Below are 26,348 nucleotides of genomic sequence, written 5' to 3'. Positions count from 1 at the left end.
GACCTGGGCTGAAGACAGAGGCTTTAACCCACTGAGCCACCCAGGTGCCCCTAAATGAAATCTTTAAAAAAAAAAAAAATGCAACAGGAAAAAATTGGATCAGGCACATTTACGTATATACAAATATATGCATACATTTATATGTAAGTATTTGTCATATGAGCACTAGCTGTCTTTTCTAGGTGTGGCCTGTAACTTAATCTGACAACATGTCTCTCTTTTATATTTTATAAAGTGATAGTGAGAATAAATGGTGGTATGTTTTTTTTCTTTCTTTTTTTTTTTTTTTTTTTAGATTTTATTTATTTGACAGACGGCGATCGGAGAAGCAGGTAGAGAGAGAGAGGAGGAAGCAGGCTCCCCGCTGAGCAGAGAGCCCGATGCAGGGCTTGATCCCAGGACCCTGGGATCATGACCTGAGCCGAAGGCAGCGGCTTAACTCACTGAGCCACCCAGGCGCCCCGGTATGTTTTTTTTCATTAATGGTCTTCCGGGGGGGGGGTGGTAAATATTTGAATTATTTTGTGTGTAGGTAAATGGGAAATGATACTGTTGTTGGTTTTTTTAAGATTTTTTTTTTTAAGATTTTATTTATTTATTTATTTATTTGACACACAGAGAGAGATATATCACAAGTAGGCTGAGAGGCAGGCAGAGAGGTGGGGAAGCAGGCTCCCCGAAGAGCAGAGAGCCCAATCTCAGGGCTCAGTCCCGGACCCTGAGAGATCATGACCTGAGCGGAAGGCAGAGGCTTAACCCACTGAGCCACCCAGGCGCCCCTAAAATTTTGTTTATTTATTTGACAGAGACAAAGACAATGAGAGAGGAAATACAAGCACGGGGAGTGGGAGAGGGAAAAGCAGACTTCCCGCTAAACAGGGAGCCCAGATTCGGGGCTGGATCCCAGGACACTGGGATCATGACCCCAGCCAAAGGAAGATGCCTAAGGACTGAACCACCCAGGTACCTTGATACTGTTTTTTTTTTTTAAGTCATAAGCTCTGAGAACCACTGACTTAGAATAATTGGTACTACCAGTCTTTCTCTTTCATAATTAAAATGGATTTTAAAGAGTTAAGACTATTTAATCTTATCAATGAAATGGTTATTGAAATTAAATCCATAAATTTACATACTCAGAAGATTCTCATAATTAGAATGACCTACCTCAAAGTATTAGGCAAATAAAAACTACTCTGGAGCAAAAATAAATATAAACACAAAGCAAGAGTCACTTATGTATTTTAGATAGGATAAATATAATTATAAAATAAATAAATATTTAACTCAGAACTGAATAACTTTGTAAATTAAAATTAGGTGAGAGATATATAATATTTCATTATAAAATGTTATATTTAATATTTTATTCATTATGATTAAGAAATTGCTTGAAGGGCAATTTAAAATTTAAATAACTGGTTGTGAACAATTTCTCTCCTGGATCTTCTTGGTTTCTTCAAGGCAAGAATAATAAAATATTAATGCTATGTCTAGGGTACCTGGGTGGCTCAGTAGGTTAAGCCTCTGCCTTCGGCTCTGGCCATGATCTCAGGATCCTGGGATGGAGTTCCGCATCCGGCTCTCTGCTTGGCAGGGAGCCTGCTTCCTCCTCTCTCTCTGCCTGCCTCTCTGCCTACTTGTGATCTCTCTCTGTCAAATAAATAAAATCTTTTTTAAAAATGCTATGTCTAAATTGTGTACTTATCTAAAACATTACCCTAAATGTCTGGGCTTAGAGCAAAGAAAACAAAAAATAGTCCTTCTTTCCTCCAGCGATATAAATTTGCAGCTGATAAGAGTTGGTAGGGTCATTCTTATTGCCTTGGATAACAATGTTTTGTAAGCCTCGCATTCTTAGATAACAAAATTTTTAAAGTATTCTTGTTTAAGAGGGTCAGAAGATAAAAGAAAAGATGTTGCTCTTGACCTTTACTCTTAGGATTAACCTCTTTAACCTGATGAGATTCAGGAGTTCAAAGATTATTTTGGTTATTTCAAAAGTAATGGCAGAATTTACAGATTTTAAGGGAGAGGAAGAAAGAACAAAAACCAAAAAAAGCTTGAAAACCAATGTACTCATTCTTCGACTACTTGTGACCTATTATATGTGAGTATGGAGTGTACATGGCCATTGATTTAACAATGAACAAACACACGACTAAACAGATACTATGATGTTCTAACTTTGTTCCAAGCAAGCACTAGATGGGTGTTTTTCAACCTTTGAGTCATTAATGAATAGGGAAATAAATTTTGTGTGTCAGCATTGAAAAGAAAAACTGTAGATAATATCAGAGCGCATTGTACAATGGCTAATGATTTTTTCTTGAAAGTTTTAGCTTCCAATATTTATCTGGATATGTTACTGGGTATATTTCTTTTCTCTTTGCTGGGGGAAGGGCTTTAAATATTTTATTTTTTTTTTATTTTACCTTAGGTATACTTCTTCTTCCTTTTTTGGGGGAAGATTTTGTTTTTAAGTAATCTCTACACCCAATGTGGGTCTCAAATTTACAACCCCAAAATCAACAGTCTCATGCTACACCAACTGAGCCAGCCAGGAACCCTTATATTGGGTTTATCTCTTAATGTGGGTCACTGGCAAGACACTGTGAATGCCGCCGGACTAATGACATTCTTGAACGACTCCTTTCTTTCCTGGAGTTTACATTCTCGTGAGTGAACTGATAAGGAACCAATGGTGAAGATGTGATAGAAAGAGCCCAGCAACCCAGGAAGCAATGTGAAAGGCGCCCTACCTAGAAGTGAGGGATTGGGGCTGCTTCCTTGAAGAAAGGACACTCCAGTAAAGCCTGGGGGAGTGACTAAGACCACCTACACGGAAAACAGACCGCCTGGATCCTTCCAGGGCACCATCATTATTTCCCATAAGACTTCGTGCAAGTTACTTAACCTCTATGCTTTAGTTGCCGTACCTGAAGAAGGAAAAAATAAACGTCCCTATCCTATAGGGATACGGCTAACCGACATAATAAAGTGTTCAACCTCAGCCTTAACAGGTATTTACTGTTAGCATCACGGGATCTGGGGGAATGGGCGGGGCAGGAGGGAGAAGTGCGCATGTGCGCATGTGTGGGGCCTGCAGGCAAAGAGGACTTGGGACGGGGTTGAGAATGCACAGAGTGTTAAGCCAAACCTTGGGAGAAGTGATAAGATGGTAACTTAAAAAAAAAAGAGGGTTTAGAGCATGAAAGGTCTTGTAAACCATAGGGAAGTGTGGACTTCAATCTGCAGACAATGGGGTCTTTGAAGAGTTAAAAGCAGGCCTGACATCATCACCCTGTTCTCCTGAGGCCAGAATCTGCGTGATGGCACACATTATATATATATATATTTAAGATTTTACTCATTTATTTGACAGACACAGCGAGAGAGGGAACACAAGCAGGAGGAGTGGGAGAGGGAAAAGCAGGCTTCCTGCCAAGCAGGGAGCCTGATGCAGGACTGGATCCCAGGACCCGGGGATCATAACCTGAGTGGAAGGGAGACACTTAAGGGCTGAGCCACCCAGGCGCCCCCTGTACGTACATTTATTTTTTTAAGAGTTTAATTAATTAATTAAATTTTTTGTTGTGAGTAAAGGGATAGAAGTTTATTAAGATACAGAAAAAGCTCTCAAGAGTGAGAGGGGTCTCTGACAGGATTGCCCACAAAGGTCTTTAGTGTTGGTCTTTCATAGAAAGCCAATCAGGGAACTTAAATCCTTCTAACATCTCTATTGATAATACCTTCAATGGCTTACTTCCTTTTTAGGAGCTGGTTATGCTTTGTTGGTCACAAGTGATTATCATAAAAACACCCACCCAGGACCCACCCCATACACCTAGGTAGGGTGGTCCTCCACCCCTCTTTTTAAGATTTTATTTGTTTGAAAGGAAGAGCACAAGGGAGGGGAAGGTCAGAGGGAGAGGGAGAAGCAAACTCTCCGATGAGCAGGCAGCCCAACTCTAGGCTCAATCCCAGGACCCCAGGATCAAGACCTGAGTGGAAGGCAGATGTTTAACTGACTGAGTCACCCAGGAACCCCAGTACATATTTCTTTTAAGGATTTCCTCCCTAGACCATGGTTTAGACATCCTTCTTCTGGACTAACAGCCTGGTAGTAGGGCACAGGCTGGATTTCCCCATCATCTTTCAGTAAACCATACCCTCAATGGGAAGAGAAATGGATTGCAGAGGACTAATTAATACAAGGAGGTTCACCAAGGGGCCAGCTCAGTGATTAGGACTGGAAATAATGGTGGCTGTAGCAGCGAGGATTGAAGAAAGAGACATGAATATATAGAAATAACCAGGCTGAAAAAAGGAAGGAATCCTATATGGTAAAGAGGCTTTGGACCTGGGCATCTGGATGGATGGGGATGTCGATCACTACAGTAGGTACAGAGGAAGTAGAGCAGGTTGAGGGGGTAAATCTAAGCTGCCTCCTTGATGTCTGAAGAGAGATCTTGCGTGGACACTTGCACATGCCAATAGGGAGCTGAGATAGGGGATCTGATCGCACATGTGGATTTAGGAGTCATTGGATTGCCCAGGAAGCTTACTCAGAGCACTGAATCATTATCTTTCATGAATCTTGGACACTTGGGAAAATGTAATGAAAGTGATCTATCTGTTTTCCAGAGAGAAGACATGCTCATAACTCTGCATTTTTAGGGAGTTCTTTAACTTCTTAGAGAATATCCACGAAATCTTTGAGGATGTCTGATGTAGCATGAGAAAAATAATGGGGGGTGCCTGGGTGGCTCAGTGGGTTAAGCCTCTGCCTTTGGCTCGGGTCATGACTTCAGGGTCCTGGGATCAAGCCCCGCATCGGGCTCCCTGCTCAGTGGGAAGCCTTCTCCGCGCCCCCCCTCTGTCTGTAGCTCTGCTTACTTGTGATCTCTCTCTCTCTCTGTCCAATAATAAAAAATCTTTAAAAAATAAATAAATAATTGACCCAGGGCAGAATCCATAGAAAGAACTATTCAGTTAATTAGACACGGAGGCCATTAGACTGATGTGGGTTTAAGGTTATGGAGCCTACCTAAGAACACCAAAATCCAAGCTTGGAAATGCCTCAAGGTTATAGAATCACCGTGCTAGGGACAGCCAGCATGGCCAAGTAGGCTTTGAGCAATTTCCAGTCAACCTAATCATTTTCTTTCTTCTCTTCTGAACTTCCTCTATATGTCTTTCTCTCTGGCTCCTGTCCTTGCAGTGCTCCTACCCACTTCCAGTTTGGTGCCGTCTGATTGAAATCTGTTTTTGCTCAAATAAACTCTTAAAAATTTCAGTATGCCTCAGTTTATCTTTCGTTTCTTAATTCTTTTTAAGTAGGCTCCCCACCCAATGTGAGGCTTGAACCCACAAACCTGAGATCAAGCGTTGCAGGTTCTACCAACTAAACCAGCCAGGTGCCCTTGCTTCCGTTTGTTTTTCCACAGAACACAATACAAGGGAAAACTGTCTTCCTTCTGGGTAAAAGGAAACCCTGAAGAATGTGGTGTTGTGTAAGTCAAGTGATGTCTTAAGAAGGACTTTTCAGGGTGTCTGGGTGGCTCAGTGGGTTAAGCCGCTGCCTTCGGCTCAGGTCGTGATCTCAGGGTCCTGGGATCGAGTCCCACGTCGGGTTCTCTGCTCCGGGGGAGCCTGCTTCCTCCTCTCTCTCTCTGCCTGCCTCTCTGCCTACTTGTGATCTCTCTGTGTCAAATGAATAAATACAATCTTTAAAAAAAAAAAAAAAAAGCAGAAGGACTTTTCAATGGGGTCAAACATTTCTGAGAGTAAGACCTGAACAGCGTCCTCTAGGTGTTTAGAGGACTTAGAGGAATGTGTACAGAGCAGCTAGAGAAAGTTGTTCAGGGGAGTGAGTGGGCCCCAGATTGAGGGATGAAGAACGGAGATGGAAAGGAATAGGCAGATACTGAGAAATCAGCACTGAATGGCAAATGAGAAAGGAAGTGGAAGAAGGAGAGAAGGAAATAAAAGAGGTATTTGGGAGGCAGGCACCTGGCTGGCTCGGTTGATGGAACGTGGCTTTTTATCTTGGGGTTGTGGTTTTGAGCCCCAGGTTGGGTGTAGAGATCACTTAAAAACAAAATCTTGAAGAAAAAAAAAAAAAAGAATGGAAGGAAGGGAGAGAGAGAAAGAATGAATGAAAGGAGGTCTTACACATGTTCAAACCTATTCAGGGTTGAAGACACAAGAGGGGGCACTTCCCTCAGGAAGAGAAAGGCTTATGTAACATAGCTTGTCTTCTTTCCTTAGTCACGGCTCCCTGATCACTTTGCTTTTTCTCCCTGTTACGGTTATCACACAGCTTTCTCTGTGTGATCCTCCAGCCTCCCTCTTGTAAAGACCTTTGTTACTCTCTTGGGCCCACCTGGGTTATCCAGAATCCTCTCCTGATGTCTGGAATCTTAATCACATCCCCAATGTCTCTTTTGCCAGGGAGGGTCACATATCCATAGGTTCCAGGGAATGGAATGAGGACATCTTTTGAGGGCCATTATTCAGCCTGCCACATGGGACTTCAGGAAAACCTCACCTCCTGCAAAATTATGCATGTGCATATGCACACAAACAGAAACACACAGTCATTGTGGAGAGAAAGGATAAAGGGACAAAAGCACTCAAAGTCTATGCAACTGCCCAAAACATTTGGAATTCTAATACAAAGAGGGGTCCTAGGCTGGCTCAGTCAGTAATAGATGTGAATCTTGATCTCAGGGTTGTGGGTTGGAGCCCCACCCCTAGTGTGGAAATTGCTTAAAAATAAAATCTTAAAAAAAAAAAAAAAAGAATTCTAATGCAGATAGACTATCACTGTTAGAAAGATTTATAAAATTCCTAATACAGGTGAAGGTCCACTAAGGAAAGCAAAGGTAGAGAAAGCTGAAGCTTCTGATTTTATATAAAGGATAAAAGGTCGAACCACCAAGAGCTGTGTCCTGAAGGGAACAGACTTCATTTTTTTTTTTTTTGGAATAGTTTTTAGATTTATAGGAAAGTTGCAAAGCAAATACAGAGTTCATGTCTTCCCCACACCTGGTGTCCCCTATGATGATCTTACTTTAAGATTTGTTAACATTAATAAACCAATACAAAGGGGTGCCTGGGTGGCTCAGTCAGTTAAGTTCCTGCCTTCTGCTCAAGTCATGTTCCCACGGTCCTGGGATCCAGCCTTGCATTGGGCTCCCAGCTTAGAGGGGAGCCCGCTTCTCTCTCTCCCTCTGCTACTTGCCCTACTTGTGCTCTATCACTCTCTCTCAAATAAGTAAATAAAATCCTTCAAAAAATAAACCACTATTAATGCATTATTATTAAATAAAGTCATAATTTATTTAGATTTCCTTTAGGTTTTACCTAATGTACTTTTTCTGTTCCGGGATCCCATGCAGGATATGACATTATATCTAGTTGTCCTGACTCCTTCAACATTCTCTTGTCTTTTTTTTTTTTTTTTTTTAAGATTTAAAAAAAATTTATTTGTCATAGAGAGAGAGAACACAAGCAGGCCGAGTGGCAGGCAGAGGCTAATGCAGGACTTGATCCCAGGACCCTGAGATCATGACCCAAGCCAAAGGCAGCCGCTTAACCACTTAACTGACTGAGCCACCCAGGCGTCCCCTTAATTGGGTCTTTATATGACTTAATATTCTTGAGTTGTATGCTTTGGGGGTTCTTTAAGGGTAAAAGAGCAGAGGGAAAATAATGTTTGGTCTCAGCATTTTCTTAAAAACCCGACACTAAGGCAGAACAGCATTTGGACAATTTGTGCAGGGGCATGTGGATGGCACCGCTCTGATCTCTGGCAGGTTTTTAAGCTGACTTAGAGTCCTCATTAATGTCCTTGGTTATTTTGCCATGCAATACCTCCAAGTTCTACTTTCACCTCCCTTTTCCAATCTTTTGTTTCATATTATTACTATTTCATCTCAATTTATTGACGTTATAATTCTACAACACTTGAGTCCCATGGGTCCTGATGTTTTTTCTTGGGGTGAATGAATAAAATGGAAGAAACCCGAATTGAAATCAGAAAGCTTTCCAACTGTACAGCAGGCTTATGAAATGAGGATAATGACACGGGAACGACAGAGCTGGAGGGGAAAAGACAACGGGATCATGGAAACTGTACTGTGGGGGAAGCTGAAAAGCACTGGTGTCCAATCTTCGTCCCCGTTGTCCCTCTGGAAGAGGGGAAGGGGCTTAGTTGCAGGGTTGAGGCTCCCTGCCAGCATATCTGAGCATGAGGCTGGCGAAATGAAGCAACCTAAATAAAATCTGTTAGGGTGAAGTGCCTCCTCCCAAGTCCATTGCCTGCCCGCCCCCTCCCGCCCCCCAGGCAGATACCCTCTTTAACAAGCCAACAATGGACTGCCCCTCTAGAGGGTCATCAAGGGTAGACCAACAAATAAAAGACAGCAAGCCTTTGTGTCTGGGTTCCTTTTCTCAAAAAGGAAGTCAAGGCAGAAAGTCCATGAAGCAACAGAACAAAGACACAAGGCATTCCTTTGATCTCAGGAAGGGGTTCCCAAAGCTGAAATATAAATTTCCACTTGGGCTATGCCTCTCCAGCATGACCTACTTGTCTGTCCTGGAATCTCCTCTTTAAGCAAACTTGGGAATGCTGGGAGTGTTTTGCTCCTCTCCTCTGATAGGCCTAGTTGACCAGTAACTTCATGGGTCCAGTAACTTCATTCAAACCACAAATATTGGGAAATTTACCGCCCCGCGCGCCCTGAGATCTACCCATCAGAACCCTGCCCAGCGGGCTGGTCTTTATTTAGCCTGCCCTCAGATTGGAAAAGTCATTAAATGTTTTCCACCAAGCTGTTCAATAATTGATTATAGACCCAGGATTCGGCTCCGGGAAGTACTGATTCTTCCTTGTGGGATTTCGAGAACTAAGGAGGATCCGCAGAGAGGAAAGCAACCGCAGTCGGTGCGCGGAGAGGGAGGCAAGGAGCCGATCGTCTGCGCGCGCGGCAAGCAGGTGCATGGGGCTGCAGAGACCTCTGTGCCCAAATGGGCGCAGGTGCCGGCCACTGAGCCACTTGTCCCCACTTGTCAGGCCTTAAGGTCGGACTCCAGGGTAGATGGCCTTGGACGCCATTGGAAACAGGCTTCTCAACTCTAGGTGCAAAGGGGACACATTGGCGGGGCAACGGGGTGGAGCCGCCGGGCAGAGGGACCGAGGCAGGGACAAGGGGCGTTAGGGGGAGCCCCGCCCCGCCAGACGCGAGCCCACAGCAGGACAGCGAGTCATTCATTAACTGTGTGTTTGGGAGATTTTCCAAAACAGCAGCTTTCCCCTCCTTCGCCAGGCTTTATTTACCTCTCTTTGGAATACGTCTCACTCCCCACGCCTTATTTTGGATCTATGGTCTGTTGTTTCGCTCCACCCGAGTGTTTGCGCCCTGAGGGCAAAACTTTTATTGTGCCCGTGGCTCTGTTGCATGACCTAAAATCATCCTCGCACAGTTGAAGGGAAAACATTTGGAAGCTAGAGAAGCTACCTGGAGGGACAAGGTGGGACCCATAGATAAGAGAGAAAGCACAGCCAAGATTCCGACTTCGTCAGTTTAACCCCCTGGGGCAGATTAGAATTTTAAATTCCATTCATCCGATTTTAAGGACTTCCCCCCTCCTCCCACCTCCAGTAAATGAAACTATTTCACTATGTATCATTACCCTTTCCACAAAAGAGTCTAGGGACTGGAGGGGTCTGTACTGTTTAAAAGGTAAGCTTAGGCAGGCAGTGTGGGGCGGCGGATGGGGACGCAGCTGTGGAGCTGGTTGGCAGAGGGTGCCGGACCCAGCTGGGGGGCTGCCGGCTGCCAGGTTTGTTGAAGGCGGGACCAAGCGCTCGGCCCCACCTGCCTGAGCCCAGGACTCGCGCGCGCGCCAGGCACTGCTGCAGGCGGTCGGGCTCGCCCTAGGAGGAGCGGTGGGTGTGGGGCTACTGCAGTCAGGAGCACATTATCGCTCTGGCCCTTTGACAGCAGTATGCTCGTTTCGCTTTCGAAGCTGGAAAATGCAAGAGTAGTTTGTGAGATTAAGGTTCCAACAGAAACGAGATAGGCAGAGTACCTTGTGATTGGTAGTGGAACGTCCATCCCTTAGGTGCCCCGGCCCAGAACATTTGTGAAATGGTCAAATGTCTGAAATATAAAAACGGACCTCATAGTAAGAGAAGGGAAGGACGCTGATGATGGGCACTGTGTGGACTTCGGCAGCATAGTGATTCATTTGATGCCTCCAGAAAACACAGAACCTGTGAATTAGAGAAATTGCGGATTCTACCTTCTTGTGATGACCAGTTAGCTCACAGAGCACCTGAGATGTTTCCTGAAGGCCTCATTCTTGGGATGAAAGATGACACCTCATCCCTGACTCCAGTGGAGGTCAAAGATGGATAAAATTATATGAGCTGATTTAGTAAAAGAAAGATAAATTTAGGAATATTAAAAACTGTAAGTTTATTTGAGCAAAGCTCAGTTCGAATGGGGAAGCATCCAATCTAGCAGACAGAAGCCCCAAGGAGCTGTACAAAATGAAAGATTTTTAAGGCAGAAGGGAGCAGAAACAGGACATTATATTTGGGCAAAAAGCAGATTGGTTATGACAAGTTTACTCACCTTTCGGGGATAGCAAGGGTCTATCAAATTACCTCACTAGGGCTGATCAGGTGATTCCTGGTTGGCTGGTTTGAGATTTTGTTTCTAGGGAGAGCCAAGATTGTAATTAATTCTTGGTTTGGTGAGGTAAGGCTTAGCGGGAGTGACTCCATTTTGGGCCCATTGTCTTGTTCTTAATACACAGTTAACATAGTTTAACAATTGAGTTCATCCTTAACAGATTTTCCCTTTGCGCTCCTACTTTGCTACAAGGACTTAACTCTCCTTCTTCTAACAGCTTGAGGAGCTGTACTTATACTCCTCCTTCAAGGACTGGAGATTAATACAAAGAATCAAATTTCTCATTGTCAAGAAGGGAGTTATCATGGGGCATCTGGGTGGCTCAGTTGGTTAAGGGTCTGCCTTTGGCTCAGGTCGTGATCCTGGGGTCAGGCTCCTTGCTTGTCACAGAGTCTGCTTCTCCCTCTTCCTCTCTCCCTGCTTGTGCTCTCCTCTCTCTTTCTTCAAATAAATAAATAAATAAACATCTTTTAAGGGGGGGATTTTCTGGCTTATCTATGTCTTCCCGTTAATTTTCTTCCCTGCCCATCTGTGAATACTCCAGTTCATGGTAACTTCTGTGGTGGGTTCATGGAGCTCTAGTCACAGCTTGAAGGTCCACATAGCTCTGAACACATCTAGGTCTGACCTCCTCCCAGAGGTCTGAACAGAAAGGTAACACTTTGCTCCAAGTGGAACTGAAAAGAACTTCAGCTCAATTAGCCCAGACTCCCAGTAAAATGGTAGGGGGGACTGGCCTAGAAATTCAATTCTTACCTCCTTTTAGCCTATCAAATAAACCCATCTGCCAGTCCATTGAAAAAAATAAATGAACCATTGAGTGAAAGAATTAGGTGGGTGGGTATTGAGATTGAATTAGAACTGATATGCTTCCCCTTCTATTCTCTCACAAAACAACGACAGCTTCTACAATTCTTTTGGACAATGTAAAGAGCCTATCTTTTCTAGCTGTATCTCTTAGAGATTGCCTAAAAAATCTGCCTGCTTGGCAAACTAGGCTTGGGTGTTACAGGACGAAGAGAAGAATAATGGCAATCATTCCCAATACATAGAAAAAAGATGAAGCCAACTGGGACTGTTTCCTTAAGGCTTTTCTCGCCAGATACTTTTCCGCCTCCTGTGCCTCTCCTACTTTGTATTCCACTGAGGGTAGTGGAGAGCAACCAGAAGAAACAAGTAGCAAAGCACTAAGACACTAGAGAAGTAAATCACATAAATAAGGTCTGGAGCTCTGATGCACAAAATAGTGATTATAGTCAACAACACTGTTAAAAACTTCAAGGTTGCTGAAGGACTCAATCTTAATTTCTCTCCTCACAAAATAAATAATTATGTGCTAGAGGTGCTGGTTAACCCCACGGCAGTAAATATATTGCACTATACCAATATATCAAATGAACACATTGTTTTATGTTAAGCTTACATGTTATATGTCAATTATATCTCAATACATTTTTTTCCAAAATATTATTACATCATTTACATCCCTCTCCCCAAAAGAGTAAATCATGTGAAGTTCAAGAAGTTGATATTAGACATATATTTTGTAATTGTGATGTTAATTTACTTTAATATATAAGTGGTTTTGTAACCTGTACGAGCAAATTGTTCCATAGACTGGTTTCCCCTTTTCTTCCATTTAATTAACTATTGCTTTTTTAAAAAAGTTTTATTTATTTTTTTTTTTTAAAGATTTATTTGTTTGACAGACAGAGATCACAAGTAGGCAGAGAGAGAGAGAGAGAGAGAGAGAAGCAGGCTCCCCGCTGAGCAAAGAGGCCGATGCGGGGCTCGATCCCAGGACTCTGGGATCATGACCTGAGCCAAAGGCAGAGGCTTTAACCCACTCAGCCACCCAGATGCCCCTAACTATTCCTATTAAACATCTCTCCCACTACCCCTGCTTGGGCTTCCACTCTCACTGTGTCTCTCTGATGAAGTTCCAGAACCTAAGTCAGGTTCGGTGGGGTGAGGTTCGGAGCTGACGACTAAAGAAAGAATTCTTAAGACATCTTTGGTGCAAAATGGTGGTTTATTAAAGCACGGGGACAGGACCCGTGGGCAGACGGAGATGCTGCTGCGCTGGGCATGTGAGGAGTGGCTGGTTATATACACAGGAGTTGGGTAGGTGAGGACAAAGTGGTGTCCAGAAGGGCTCTTGGGGTAAAGAAGACTGTCAGGATATTGAAGTCCTGGTTACTATCAAACCAAGGCCACTTTCCCTCTAATGAGGCACTAACATAAAGACAATTGGGAGTCTCCAGGTGGAATGTTACATTCCTGCTATTAAACGTCCTTGTTAGTGAGATTTAGGTCTTAAAAGAAATTTAACTTTATTTACTTTTCCTTCTACCTCCGTCTCCTTCGGTTTTTTATGGAGGGGAGGATGACGTTAGGGCTTGAGGAACTGTTATGTATCTTTGGAAATTGGGCTATTGATAAGGCAACTTCTTTGTTGTAAATCTCAAGGACATTTGTAAACCAAGAGAGACTCCTGCCTTGCAGGACTGTGATCTCTGTAAGATAACCATTTGCTCTTCTTTTAGGGCAGTCAGGGGTGCCTGTGAAATGTCACACATATTACCAAGGGGAGTGGGTGGAGAGGGGGTGCAAGGTGCCAGCCCCTGCTCCATTCTCAGCCAGCCTCCTGCTCCCTCATCATCTCTGTGACAAATAAATAAATAAAATCTGAAAAAAAAAATCAGGTTTTAAAATATTTATTTATTTATTTGACAGAGAGAGGGGTGAGGGGAAAGCGCCTGTGCACAAGCAGGGGGAGAGGCAGGCAGAGGGAAAGGGAAAAGCAGGCCTCCTGCTGAGCAGAGAGCCCGTGGGGCTCCATCCCAGGACTCTGGGATCATGACCTGAGCAGAAGACACTTAACCGACTGAGTCTCCCAGGCACCCCGAAATAGTTTTTGATGTCTGGAAAAGAGCCCCAGCATTTGAGGAAATTCAGACCCTTACAGGAATTGGGATAGCTTCCCGGCTGCTCTCCCTTACCATCTTTCCTTCCTCCTGTTACACCGTCCTTCCCCAGCTCTATTTTATAATCCTAGCTATTAGCCCTTACTAAGAAAAGATAATCATCCTTCTAACTTTCAAAAATGGAAAACGTAAATGGTCTACATTGGTTCACCATATGGTTATGTATCTGAGATTCCCTCAGACATCTGTGCACCTTTTGATACTGTTAAAACTGAGATAACAGGCCCAAAATGGAGCCACTTACGTTAAGCCACACTTCATCAAACTGAGATTTACAGTTTCAGCTCTCCTAGAGAGGACATCTTCAACCAGTCCATCAGGAATCGGCTGGTCAATACTAGTTAGATAGTTGGCCTGATCGAATCCATCCATCCCTTAAAGGAAGGTGACCTTGCCATAACCAACCAGCTTCTTCACCTGGTGTAATGCACTTGTTCCTGCTCCCTTCTCCTTACATTTTGTGCATCTCCTGGGAATTCCATTCTGTCCACTGGATGGGATGCTGTCCTTTTCGTGGATCATTGAATAAAGCCAATATAGGTCTTTAAAAATCTACTCAGTCGAATTTTGGGTTTTAACATTGGTCTGAGTAGAGATGCTGGTCTTATGTGTTGATTCATTCACCCAACAAGTGTTTCATGTCTATGGTTCTGCAGTGTGTTACACACCCTACATAACACGAGTTTAACAGTTTACCTGATCTCAAATCTCATGCTTTGTATGTATCTATTTTAAGTTTCTTTTTTTTTAAAGATTTTATTTATTTATTTGACAGAGATCACAAGTAGGCAGAGAGGCAGGCAGAGAGAGAGAGAGAGAGGAGGAAGCAGGCTCCCCACTGAGCAGAGAGAGCCCGATGTGGGACTCGATCCCAGGACCCTGAGATCATGACCTGAGCCGAAGGCAGCGGCTTAACCCACTGAGCCACCCAGGCGCCCACTTCTTGATTTTTAAATTCATTCCCTCCTCCTTTCTCCCTCCCTCCCTTCCTTTGTGTGTGTGTGTGTGTGTCTCTGTGTGTGTGTGTGTGTGTGTGTGTGTGTCTCTCTGTGTGTGTGTGTGTGTGTGTTGGGCATTATTACTGACTTCCAAAACAGATTTTTCTTCTTCTTTTCCCCTACCACACCCATCTGTATTTCTAATTTCCTCACTCTTCTAATGTGGTTATTTTCTATTTTAGTTAGATCAGCATTCCCGGTAAAAGGTGTAATGTGTGTTCGAACTGTTACTTCAGGATATTCAATTCTGCAAGAGAGGGGAAAAAGAAATGGGATGGAGGATACCCTTAAGGTTAAGCATAGACAGTGAACTGGTAGCTTAGAAGACAGAGGTGAAACTAATCGTTGAGTGTGAATACTTAGTAAATAACTAGCACATGAGATATAGGTATAATTCATTATGTGTGTTTAAATATATTGTAAATTTTAAAAATATTCAGTAAATAAAACATTAACCAAAACCAGTTATTACTTACAGAAAAGAAAAGGATGGAAAGAACAAGTCATGAGCATATCACCTGTGGACTAACTACCCATGTCATCCCTAAATCCGTCACCCATCAGTGGCAGCCGCTATTATCCCACGTAGGCCCACATATGCTCTCCCGTTGAAATGCAAACAAAATTCATGGTTGTTCACCAGGTTAATTGGCAAGCTGCAGCTACGTCTGGCCTGGTGGAATCAGCACTGGTGGAATCAGCGTATGTTATTGGTACCTGGTACCTTCTGTCTCGAGGCACTCTCCTCAACCCCTCAGCTCTGGTTGTCATGACAACCCGGTCAGCGGGGATGGGTGAAGCAATGGAGAGACAAAACATGGAAACAGTACATCGGGAAGGAAGCTTTCCTGACCTTTTTAAGGTTCCTGGCTGGACCTAAAAATTAAATCTAAATCTAAATCTAGGGGCGTCTGGGTGGCTCAGTGGGTTAAGCCTCTTCCTTCAGCTCAGGTCATGATCCCAGGGTCCTGGGATCAAGCCCCACATCGTGCTCTCTGCGCAGCAGGGAACCTGCCTCCTCCTCTCTCTGCCCTCCTCTCTGCCTCCTTGTGATCTCTGTCTGTTAAATAAATAAATAAAATCTTAAAAAATAATAATAATAAATCTAAATCTAAAAATTAAACTGACAGGGCACCTGGGTGGCTCAGATGGTTGAGCATCTGCCTTCCAATCGGATCATGATCCCGATCAAGTCCTACATCAGGCTCCCTGCTCAGTGGGGAGCCTACTTCTCCTTCTGCCTCCGTCTCCCTCTCTCTCTCTGTCTCTCAAGAATAAATAAATAAAATCTAAAAAAAATTAAATTGACAAAGACAGATTAGCAGGAGAAAAGCATACAAATTTACTTAATGTAAAATTGACTTGCAGGAGCCTTTATAAGGAAATGAAGACTTGGACAAATGGTTAAACCTAAGCCTTACTATGCTAGGTTTGATGAAGACCTGACAGTCATGGAAGAGTATCATTGGTTAAGGATATGAGGTAATTGTAGTGAAAGGGGAAACTTAGCAAGACCTGTTCATTTTTTTTTTTAATTATTTATTTGAGAGAGAGTGTGTGGAGGGGTTGGGGTGAGGAGACAGGGGGAGAGTGAGGACCCTGAGATCATAACCTGAGCCAAAACAAGAGTTGGACGCTTAACCGACTGTACCACCTAGGCACCCCTTCATTTGGGTTCTTATCAGCATTCCCTTGTCTTGGAGATGAAGATGTTCCTTTCTTACAGGTGTAGGAAGGGTACCTCTCAGCTTAAAATATTTAATAGGCCAAGAGGTCATATTTTAGGGTAGTGTGTAGTGAAGTTTATCAACTATAGATTCCTTAACTTGGGAATTGAGATCCATCTAGACTGTATCCTATTCCCAAAAAATAAAATTCAATGGTGTAAATTCTAAAGATCTTATTGGTTTTATTCAATGACTCATTGACTGGGCAGCATCCAGTCTAGCAGATAGAAAGGAATTCTAAAGAGCTCTACAAGAAAGGAGGTTTTATAGGCAGAAGTGAGCAGGAGTAAGGAAAGCTGTACTGGGCCAAAAGGCAGATTACTTATTCGTAAGGGTACTTCCTTTTAGGGAAGGGCAGTCTGCTGGCAGATTCCCCTCCTAGTGCTGGATCAGGAGGATCCTGATGGACTGGTTTCAGATTTCATTTCTGGGAGAGCCAAAAACTGTAATTACAAGGGCGCCTGGGTGGCTCAGTGGGTTAAAGCTTCTGCCTTCGGCTCGGGTCATGATCCCAGGGTCCTGGAATCGAGCCCCGCATCGGGCTCTCTGCTCCAAGGGGACCCTACTCCCCCCACCACCCCGCCTGCCTCTCAGCCTACTTGTGATCTCTGTCTGTCAAATAAATAAATAAATAAATAAATCTTTAAAAAAACCCACAAAACTGTAATTACATGAACTATCAGTGGAGTTGGGCGTGAGCAACTCCATGGGGGGCCTGTTGTCTTGTTGTTATTGTTTTTTAATTTGCTTTTATTTGTTGGCTGACATTTATTTTAGAGAGAAAGAAAGCAGGAGCAGGGGGAGATGCAGAGACAGAAGCAGGCTCCCCACCAGAGCAGGAAGCCCCACATGGGGCTCAATCCCAAGACTCCAGTATTATGACCTGAGCAAAAGGCAGACACTCAACTGACTACGCCACCCAGGTGGCACGTTTTCTTGTTTTTAACATTCTGAATCCATGTTTACCCCATCCCTTTTACTCTGCTTTTTTGCTGTGCACCTCAAATAGAATGAACAAAACTGAGAGATATGAGCTTTTTAATATGGTCTATGAGCAGCCTCTCCGTTTCATGACTTTAGAAGTATTTACCTGGTAGGGTTCTGCCATCAAGAATCTATCCTGGTGATGACATTTTTGAGAAACTGTGTGTCTGAGAATGTTCCACACTTGCTCAATGGTTTGACTAACTACAGAATCCTGGGTTGGAAAGCATTTTCCTTCAGAATTTGGAAGGTGTTTCTCCGCTATGCTCTAGCATTCAGTTATTGAGGAATCTGAGCCATTATGTTTCTGATTTTAAATTCTCATCTTATATTTTCTCTATTTTACATCTGTTTGTGATTCCATTTTACTTATTAAGGGAATATCTTTGGTTTTTAACTTCAAACCTTTTTTTTTGTTTTAATATCATGTCTAATTTCCAGGTACTCTTTTTGTTGTTTTTTTCCTTCTTATTTAGTTAGTTTTAAAGATTTTATTTATTTGACAGACAGAGATCACAAGTAGGCAGAGAGACAGAGAGAGAGAGAGAGGGAGGGAGAGGAAGCAGGCTCCCCACCAAGCAGAGAGCCCGATTCAGGGCTCCATTCAGGACCCTGGGGTCATGACCTGAGTGGAAGGCAGAGGTGCCTGTTTTCCTTCTTTAAAAGGGGTATCTTTTTGTTTAAAAAATATTAGGTATGATCTCTCATCTCTGGAGAAATTAAGTATCATATTCTTGATGTGTTCTTTTACAGTTTGGGTTGTTTTGGCTTTCTGTTTTCGAGTTGCTTCATTCTGTTTGACTTTTTACCTCATCTTTCATACTATAAAGAAAAAAACCACATTACTTAGAAAGATGTTATAACTTTTAAAGATTTTTAAAATCTGATCTTTTTAAGCCTTGGTGGTGAGGAGGGGGGTGTTTCCCAACTACCCTGGGTCTCCTATTTTTGGCATTCTGTTGGCTCGGCTTCTGTCCTGTTAATGCAAACCGCCTCTCCGCCATCCACATCCCACACCCTCCCATAGGAATGGCCCTCTCTAAACCTGGATTTTTTTTTTTTTTAAGATTTTATTTATTTGGGCAACTGGGTGGCTCAGTGGGTTAACGCCAAGGCCTTAGGCTCAGGTCATGATCCTGGAGTCCTGGGATCAGGCCCTGCATTGGGCTCTCTGCTTAGCAGGGAGCCTGCTTCCTCCACTCTCTGTGCCTGCCTCTGAAAGACCCGCAGATCCCCTTACCCAAGAATTCAACTCTGCCACAGGATGCAAACAGCAAGAGGTTCTTTATTGTATAGCAGGCGCCTGCGGGTGGTCAGCAGCTCCTGCTAGCTGAGCACCCCAGGCTGGGGTGGTGCAGGATTTTTATAGACAGGTACAAACAAGTTTTGGATGGGACGGAGCTGATTGGCTGACAATTTGAACATTTGAAAAAGGCATACTTGGTGTTAGCGGATTGGCTTTGGAGGACCTACATTCTGGCCAGTCACCGTTCAGATAGTGTACAGTAGAGGGTACCTGTTGAATTGCATGTTTCTAACCTTTATCTATATACGTGCTGAACCGCACGTCTCAGGCCTTGGTACGGGAGACAACCCTTATCAATTTTACTTAGGAGTAGGGGAAATTTTTAACAAGGGAAAGGTATAACTTTATTTGATTACACAGCGAGCGAGGTTTTAAGCAATTTTTCATTTCTTAGCAAAGCATTAGAAGCATTATTATACAGAAGCCAGAAACAGCTGGGTTAAACACAGATTTTTGCTATTCGTTATCCTGTTATGCTGCTTGCTGACTCCCTTATCTACGGTCAGCTGGCCGCAGTCTCTTAGTTAGCATAAGCTGGTTATAAAAAGAATGTTAAAACTTATAGGCTATACTATAGTTCTGACCTGGGGTCCTTCACCTCTCTGCCCACTTGGGATCTCTGTCTGTCAAATAAATAAAATCTTAAAAAAAAAAAAGATTTTATTTATTTGACAGACAGAGATCCCAAGTAGTCAGAGAGGCAGAAGCAAGCAGGCTCCCCACTGAACAGAGAGCGGGATTGGGGCTCATCCTAGGACCCTGAGATCATGACCCGAGCTGAAGGAGGAGGCTTTAACCCACTGAACCACCTAGGCGCCCCTAAACCTGCATTTTTTGAGCGAGAGTCTATGCCAGCACTTTTCACTGTCTTCTTCATCTTACACCTCCTGCCATCTGATGTTTGCCCTCACATCTCCCGCAGAATTCTGAAACTGTTGTTGGGCAGGCACTGGTGGCAAAGCAGGAACCGCTGAGAACAGAAGAGGAGTGGGGTTGAGATTGCCATCAATCAGTTCTTTTTAAGCTGTGGCTTGAGCAGAATCACCTGGGAGGCCTGCGAAACTGCTGGGAGAGTCTTTGATTCAGCGGATCTGGGTTGGAGCTCAGGGCTTTTTTAAAATCATATCCAACAAGTTACCAGGGGCCGGGGACACTGCCTGTCCACAGGCCATATTTTTAAAGAACCACTTGAATAAAGTATTGTACCTAATGTGTATTTATGGCTGCTTCTCATCTGCAAAATATTTCTTTATCAGAACTTTGACTTTTGCTTTTTAGTTAAAACAAGATGACGTTTGAGTAGTTTCTCCTGATTTCCAGCTAAAGCCGGTAGAGGGGAAGACGCACATTAACTACGTGATGGGAAAAACATGTATGGGGAAGGCGGCGGACTCATTCTCCACCTGCAGCAGAAAATCTGCACTTCATATTGGCGCTCGTTTCCAGAGTTCAGAACAAGTATTGGGGCGAGGGTGGGAATTTATAAATTTGGTTAATTTCAGCTGCTCACAAATGTTAAATGCAATTCAATGGTCTAGAAAACAATCTAAAATTACAGATCTAAAGCACACATCCATAACATAGCAAGCTCTTAAGGTGTTTATAGGGGACACTTTATTTCTCCTCTCCGTTCCCTTACTAGCATCCTCGGGTTTAAGAAGTCAGGCAAGGAAAACTTTTAAGGAAACTTTCTCAATTAATTTAACGGGGAGTTAATCAGCAGTTGGATGGGTGGGGAATCACCCTTTATCTCTCAGCACTAGAACCCCGGGGTGGGGCGGGGGGCGGGAAGCCCAGTTTACAAACCAAGAAGCATTTCCAGAAGTCTGGAATAAACCAACTTTCAAGGCAACCTTAAGGGAGATACAACCACAGAGCTTCTTTTAAAATTTTCTGCCTACGTGACAGAGAGTATGATTATCTTAATGCAGAGCAGATGAAGAATTACCCTATTAGTCCGCTAATAGGACTATGCCACTCACCTTATCCCTTTAACCATTAGCATTTACATTAAAATAGGCTGGTTGATTGGCTTATCTGTTGTTTTAAAAGGAAACCGGATGAAAACTTTGGGGTTTGATTTTTCTCTTGCTACTCTGCCTGTTGGTGAAGTTTGGGTTTTTTCTCCCTCTTTCTGGGCTGTTAAGTTTTTGGCAGGCTACTTTGTAGCAAGGTGGGACCTGAGCATCACCTCCCACCGGACCCCAAAGATCGAGGAGGAGCCTCGGTCTGTCACTAGGCTTCCAATGGATTCGCCAGAGCAGCTTTACCCAACCTGGGCTCCGGGATCATCTCAGACACCCAATGAAGAGGATTCCCAGGAAAGCTCAGGTAAGCCCAACGGTACCCTTTCTGACAACAGAGGGTTTGGGAGTGAAGAGGTTGCCTTCCTTCTTAAATTGACTTCAGTCTTTTAAAGAGAAATGCAGGAAGGGGAACCCCTTCCAGACAGGAGGGCCAAGGTTGGATAGGTCTCCCCAGTAAAGAAATCCAGGAGGAGGAGGGGAAGTTGGGGAGGGGGTGTTGAGAACTGCATGGTTTACTTAGTACGTTCAGGAACACTTGCAATGTTTTCAGCCCAGTTTCTAGGGAAGAGCTATGAATTCTCCTAGGTCGTGCCTCAGAATGTCTGCCTACCAGAAGTGGCAGAAAGGAAAAAACACTATAAACCAAAACTGATTTAACCTAAAATTTTTCTCACCTCAGCAACCTTTTTTGGGTTGGTTTACCAGCTAAATTTACCCTTTAGGAATGTTAAACAGGGAAATGGCTTTTCAGAGGAAATTGAAGGAAGGGGAATACTTAAAGCCAGGAATGTGCTCTATAATGTAAATTAGTAGGACACTTTAGAGGGCGTTCTTAGGAACAGTGCCCCAGAAATACTGTCAATTAGGTCCTCTCCTGGCTTCTTGCTGTAGCAGAACTCATTTCTGGGAGCGGTACCCAATCCCAGGCTTAGCCACGGAGAACCACCCAATGTCTTTGAAATCTTATTGAACCCTGATTAATGGGTAGGCCTGAGTCCGTCCTCACTGGGCAGCTAGAAAGCTGGGTGGGAAGCTTGCTGATACTTGGTAATTTGTCAGCATCCCATCCCCAGCCCAGACCTGCCTTCCCCCATCTTTGAGGAAAGAACCTGGGTGGATATGTACAAGGGGGAAATTAACGAAGAGCGGTTATCTGTATAATTCGATCTCTGTTTTTCCTCCAGTCTGCCTTAGTACATGATGGTTCCCAGCTAGGGATCATTATTTATATGCGCACAAGTCCCTAAAAGTCGAATGGATCCTGACTCTCTTACTGAGTGCTTTCACAGGGAAAATGAACGTTAACTGCTAGGAGAGTGAATGGGGTATGCCTAATGGTTTGGATCGAAGAGGTGAGTGGCTGATTTTGGAGTTGGAGTGAGAGAGGTTTTGTACGGTGATCAGGTTGGATGTGAGTGAAGAGGGTAACAATTTAGCTTCTTAGTTCCGGTTGTTGTTGTTTTTAAGGTTTTATTTGTCAGAGCACACGCAAGGGGAGTGGCAGCCTCCTGGCAAAGGAGGGAGCCTCATGACCTGAGCCAAAGGCAGATGCTTAACTAACTGAGCCACCCAGGGGTCCCATGGAGAGACTGTTGTATGTGGGGTTTGTCTGTTTCACAAGCCTGTACCTGCCTCCTGACCCCTCCTCTGTGAAACTTAAGATGTTTAGAATTGTTACCAAGTGCTGAAACTTGTTCACTGATTTTTTTATTTGCGTTAATGCTTTGTGTGTCTCTTCCCCTCTTCTGTTACAAATTAACAAAAGTGAAAATGGGAAAACTACAAATACCTGATTTCTCTCCCGTGTTTTTCCACTTGGAATCATGTATTTAGGTACGTGTTGATCCTGTGGGGAGAGGGAGTCTAACCTTTAGAACTACCAACAACAGGAGGAGCAGGAAAGTTTTTTAAAGAACTGTTTCCCATCAGTGGATTTTTTTTTTTTTAAGGTTATATTTATTTTTAGAGGGAGAGGGACAGACTCCAGTTCGAGCAAGCTGAGGGCTGAGCCTAACAGGGCTGATCTCATGACCCTAAGATCATGAGATTAAGACCTGAGGTGACATCCATTTGGCCACTAAACTAACTGAGCCACCCAGCTGTCCCCCGTCATCATGGATTCTTTTTAGGATTTTATTTACTTGACAAAGCACAAGCAGGGAGACCCAACAGGCAGAGGCAAAGGGAGAAGCAGGCTCCCCGATGAGCAGGGAGCCTAATGCGGGGCTTGATTCCAGGACCTTGGGATCATGACCTGAGCTGAAGGCAGATACTTTTATAATTTTTTTAAAAAAGGTTTTATTTATTTGAGAGAATGAGCGAGAGCATGAGAGAGCAGGTCAGAGGGAGAAGCAGACTCCCCCTTAAGGCAGATACTTAACCAATTGAGCCACCCAGGAGTCCTATCAATAGTGGCTTCTTCAGCATGTTCTCAGATGTACGGTCTCACCACGTTCAGCATCTTACACAGGCACCGTAGGTGATGGCACTAGATGTGATCTTCCATCTTGAAGAACGTCCCATTGTGGAACTTCGGAGGAGCAGACCTCCTTCGAGCATGAGACCAGTGACTTCTGAATGATACAGTGCACTCTATGATGGATTTTAACTTTCTCTTTTCTTATAGGTGCCTCTCAAACGATCTCCGAAGTATTAACCAAGAACCTTGGTAAATTGACCCTAGACTCTAGTATCCTCCTCCCTTCCCCTCTGCCAGAGTATCCGTCTCAGCAGCCAGGCAGAGAGAGGAAACCACAGGGGCTGGTGGAGCGTATCCTCAGCAGCAGTGGGAGGAGGACTGGAGTGAGGACCTTGTTAACAGCCCGGAAGGAAAGGATGGCAAGAATGATTCGAATGATTCAGTACCAGCGCTACCTAAACCCGGGGTCTCAGGTAGGCTTGTGGGATCTTAGCAGACAGTGCTGTCCCACCTGGTGCTCAGTGAGCCATTAAGAATGATGTCCGGGGGGGCTCAGTGGGTTAAAACCTCTGCCTTCGGCTCAGGTCATGGTCTCAGGGTCCTGGGATTGAGCCCCACATCGGGCTTTCTGCTCAGCAGGGAGCCTGTTTCCTCCTCTCTCTCTGCCTGCCTCTCTGACTACTTGTGATCTCTGTCTATCAAATAAATAAATAAAATCTTTAAAAAAAAAGCCGGGGTGGCTCAGTGGGTTAAAGCCTCTACCTTCAGCTCAGGTCATTGTCCCAGAGTCCTGAGATTGAGCCCCACATCGGGCTCTCTGCTTGTCAGGGAGCCTGCTTCCTCTTCTCTCTCTGCCTACTTAATGATCTTTGTCAAATAAAAAAATAAAATCTTAAAAAAAAAAAAAATGATGCCCTACGGGAAGCCTGGGGGGCTCAGTCTGTTAAGCCTCTGCCTTTGGCTCCGGTCATGGTCCCAGGGTCTTCAGACTGAGTCCCACATCAGGCTCCCTGATCAGTGGGAAGCTTGTTCTCCCTGCTGCTCCCCCTTCTTGTGCAGCCTCGTTCTCTTGTCTCTGACAAATCTTTTAAATTAATGATGGGCAGAATGATGGGCACAGGGTGTGAACAGCACTTGTGTTTTCAGGATTGTCCAACAATTGATGGTAGATGTATAATGTTAGTAATCCAGCCTTTTTGATGGTTTTTGAATAAATATCTATTTTTCCCCCCATAAAGCTTCAAAAAGATCTACAGCAGAAGGAAACGGAGGAGGTAAAATAAGATTTTCTCACGTTATACATGTGGGTGGCTATCTAGTTTCTGGTTTTTGTTTTGTTCTGGTTTTTTTTTTGTTGTTGTTATTGCTGTTTGTTTGTTGTTTTTTTGTTTGTTTTTTGAGAGGAGAAAAGGGGAATGGATTTGGACCTTCTAAATCTCTGAGAACTCTAGAGAAATCCCATTTATGTTTGTAATTCTTTAGTTCTATTTTTTTCCTTTTTTTCTTAGAGCAGTTTTAGATTAATGGCAAAGCAGAGCAGAAGGTTGAACCTTCCCGGGTAGCTCCTGAACAGTGCCCACCACTATGAACATTCCATGCCATGGTGAATTTGTACAGTTGGCGAACCTACAGAGACCCACGATCACCTCAAGTCTGTTATTTACATTAGTTTTAATCCTTGGTACATTTGTACTTTTACAAATGTCAAAAACATGGTCATGAAGATAATCTATAGTAAGAGCAGACAACCCCAAGTACTGGGTCCAGTTACTTTGAAGGGATTCAGAGAATGACATGGATACATTTTTTTTACTGGTTGACAATCAGGTGTTCCTATCACAAAATGACCCACAGTCTGGCATTCTTTGGTACCCATACATTTCAGTCTTGCCTCTTTGCCTCTAAAAACGTGTACTCCAAAGGCTAGCTTAGGGGTGCCTGAGTGGCTCAGTTGGTGAAGCATCCAACTCTTTTTAAATTTTTAAATGTTTTTAATAAACATATAATGTATTATTAGCCCCAGGGGTTCAGGTCTGTGAATTGCCAGGTTTACAGACTTCATAGCACTCACCATAGCACATAGCCACCCCACTGTCCATAACCCAACCCCCTTCCCCCAGCAACCCTGTTTGTTTTGTGACATTAAGAGTCTCTTATGGTTTGTCTGCCTCCCAATCCCATCTTTTTTCATTGATTCTCCCCCCCCCCAACCCCCCACATTGCCTTTCCACTTGATCATATCAGGGAGATCATATGATAGTTGTCTTTTTCCGATTGACTTATTTGAAGCATCCAACTCTTGATCTCAGCTCTAGTCTTGATCTGTGGGTGAGTTCAAGCCCTGAGTTCGTCTCCGTGCTCCACTGGAGTTAACTTAAAAGGTTATCATAATAACTAAGTCTGGATTTGAGGGTGGTTACATCTCATGGTGCAGTTAATCCATTTTATTTAAGTTGTTAATGCAGTTAAATTCGTTTCATTTCATTTCTTCTCAGGGTGAAACAAGAGTGGAAAGATTCAGATGTCGCTGTCATTATTGCCTGTATCACAAAGATCTTGCTGAGGAAACCAGCATGGAGAATAATTATGACGTGGAGCCAATGTAAACAGACTTTTATTCTTGAACTCTTTCTTTCTGCTAGTGATTTTAGGATCATTTTGCAGCAGCTTGGAAGGCTGCTCTATGTTAGGGCAAACTAATATTTTGATAATCTGTGATATTACAAGGGTTTTTTTTTTATATCTTTTTTTTTTTAACCGTGATGCCTGTAATTTGTGAGGAATCCTGTAGTTTGCATTTGGATGATTTTTCAGTATGCTTGCACCTTTTGATTTGACCTAAGGAAGCACTAATAGGTTTTGAATGTTGCCTGTGTGTTTGAGAGACCTGAAGTCATTAAGATAAGATCTAATATCAAAAATTAGAAGCCAAGTAACTTGTGCAGAAGGAATACAAGAAAACTCTGGGTGGTTTGGTAAGCAAAATTAGGGTGGGTACATATGCTAGATTTTCTGGTTTTCTGACATTGTAATAAAATTTTTTTGTTGTGCTCTTCAGTTTTCAGTAGGAAGTGTGTGTGTAGAGGATCTTAATAAAATTGAGTTATTTGAATATCTGTTACTGAGTCTTGTTTTTTTTTTTTTTAACTCATTTTTTCTGTATGTTTAATGAATAAGAATTCTTAGGACAT

At 43.4% G+C, this 26,348-nt stretch overlaps 1 protein-coding gene across 3 annotated transcripts; it reads left to right on the top strand.

Moving 5' to 3' along the window:
* Window positions 1-8,781: 8,781 nt before the first annotated feature.
* Window positions 8,782-26,239, top strand: DPPA3 (developmental pluripotency associated 3). Of its 3 annotated transcripts, XM_059404714.1 has the most exons (7): window positions 8,782-9,004; window positions 16,063-16,176; window positions 19,990-20,169; window positions 20,859-21,042; window positions 23,365-23,630; window positions 24,396-24,431; window positions 25,653-26,239. In XM_059404714.1, exons 3-7 carry the CDS (start codon window positions 20,071-20,073, stop codon window positions 25,761-25,763), a joined length of 696 nt encoding a protein of 231 aa, XP_059260697.1. In that variant the 5' UTR covers window positions 8,782-9,004; window positions 16,063-16,176; window positions 19,990-20,070; the 3' UTR covers window positions 25,764-26,239. The 3 variants fall into 3 exon arrangements, with proteins under 3 accessions (XP_059260697.1, XP_059260698.1, XP_059260696.1); XM_059404715.1 differs by lacking the exon at window positions 16,063-16,176 and having other exon boundaries at window positions 23,455-23,630; XM_059404713.1 differs by lacking the exon at window positions 16,063-16,176.
* Window positions 26,240-26,348: the final 109 nt, after the last annotated feature.

This window comes from Mustela nigripes, chromosome 6 (genome assembly GCF_022355385.1).
Source record: "Mustela nigripes isolate SB6536 chromosome 6, MUSNIG.SB6536, whole genome shotgun sequence".
Taxonomy (NCBI): domain Eukaryota; kingdom Metazoa; phylum Chordata; class Mammalia; order Carnivora; family Mustelidae; genus Mustela; species Mustela nigripes.
This window is presented reverse-complemented; position numbering and strand designations above follow the sequence as displayed.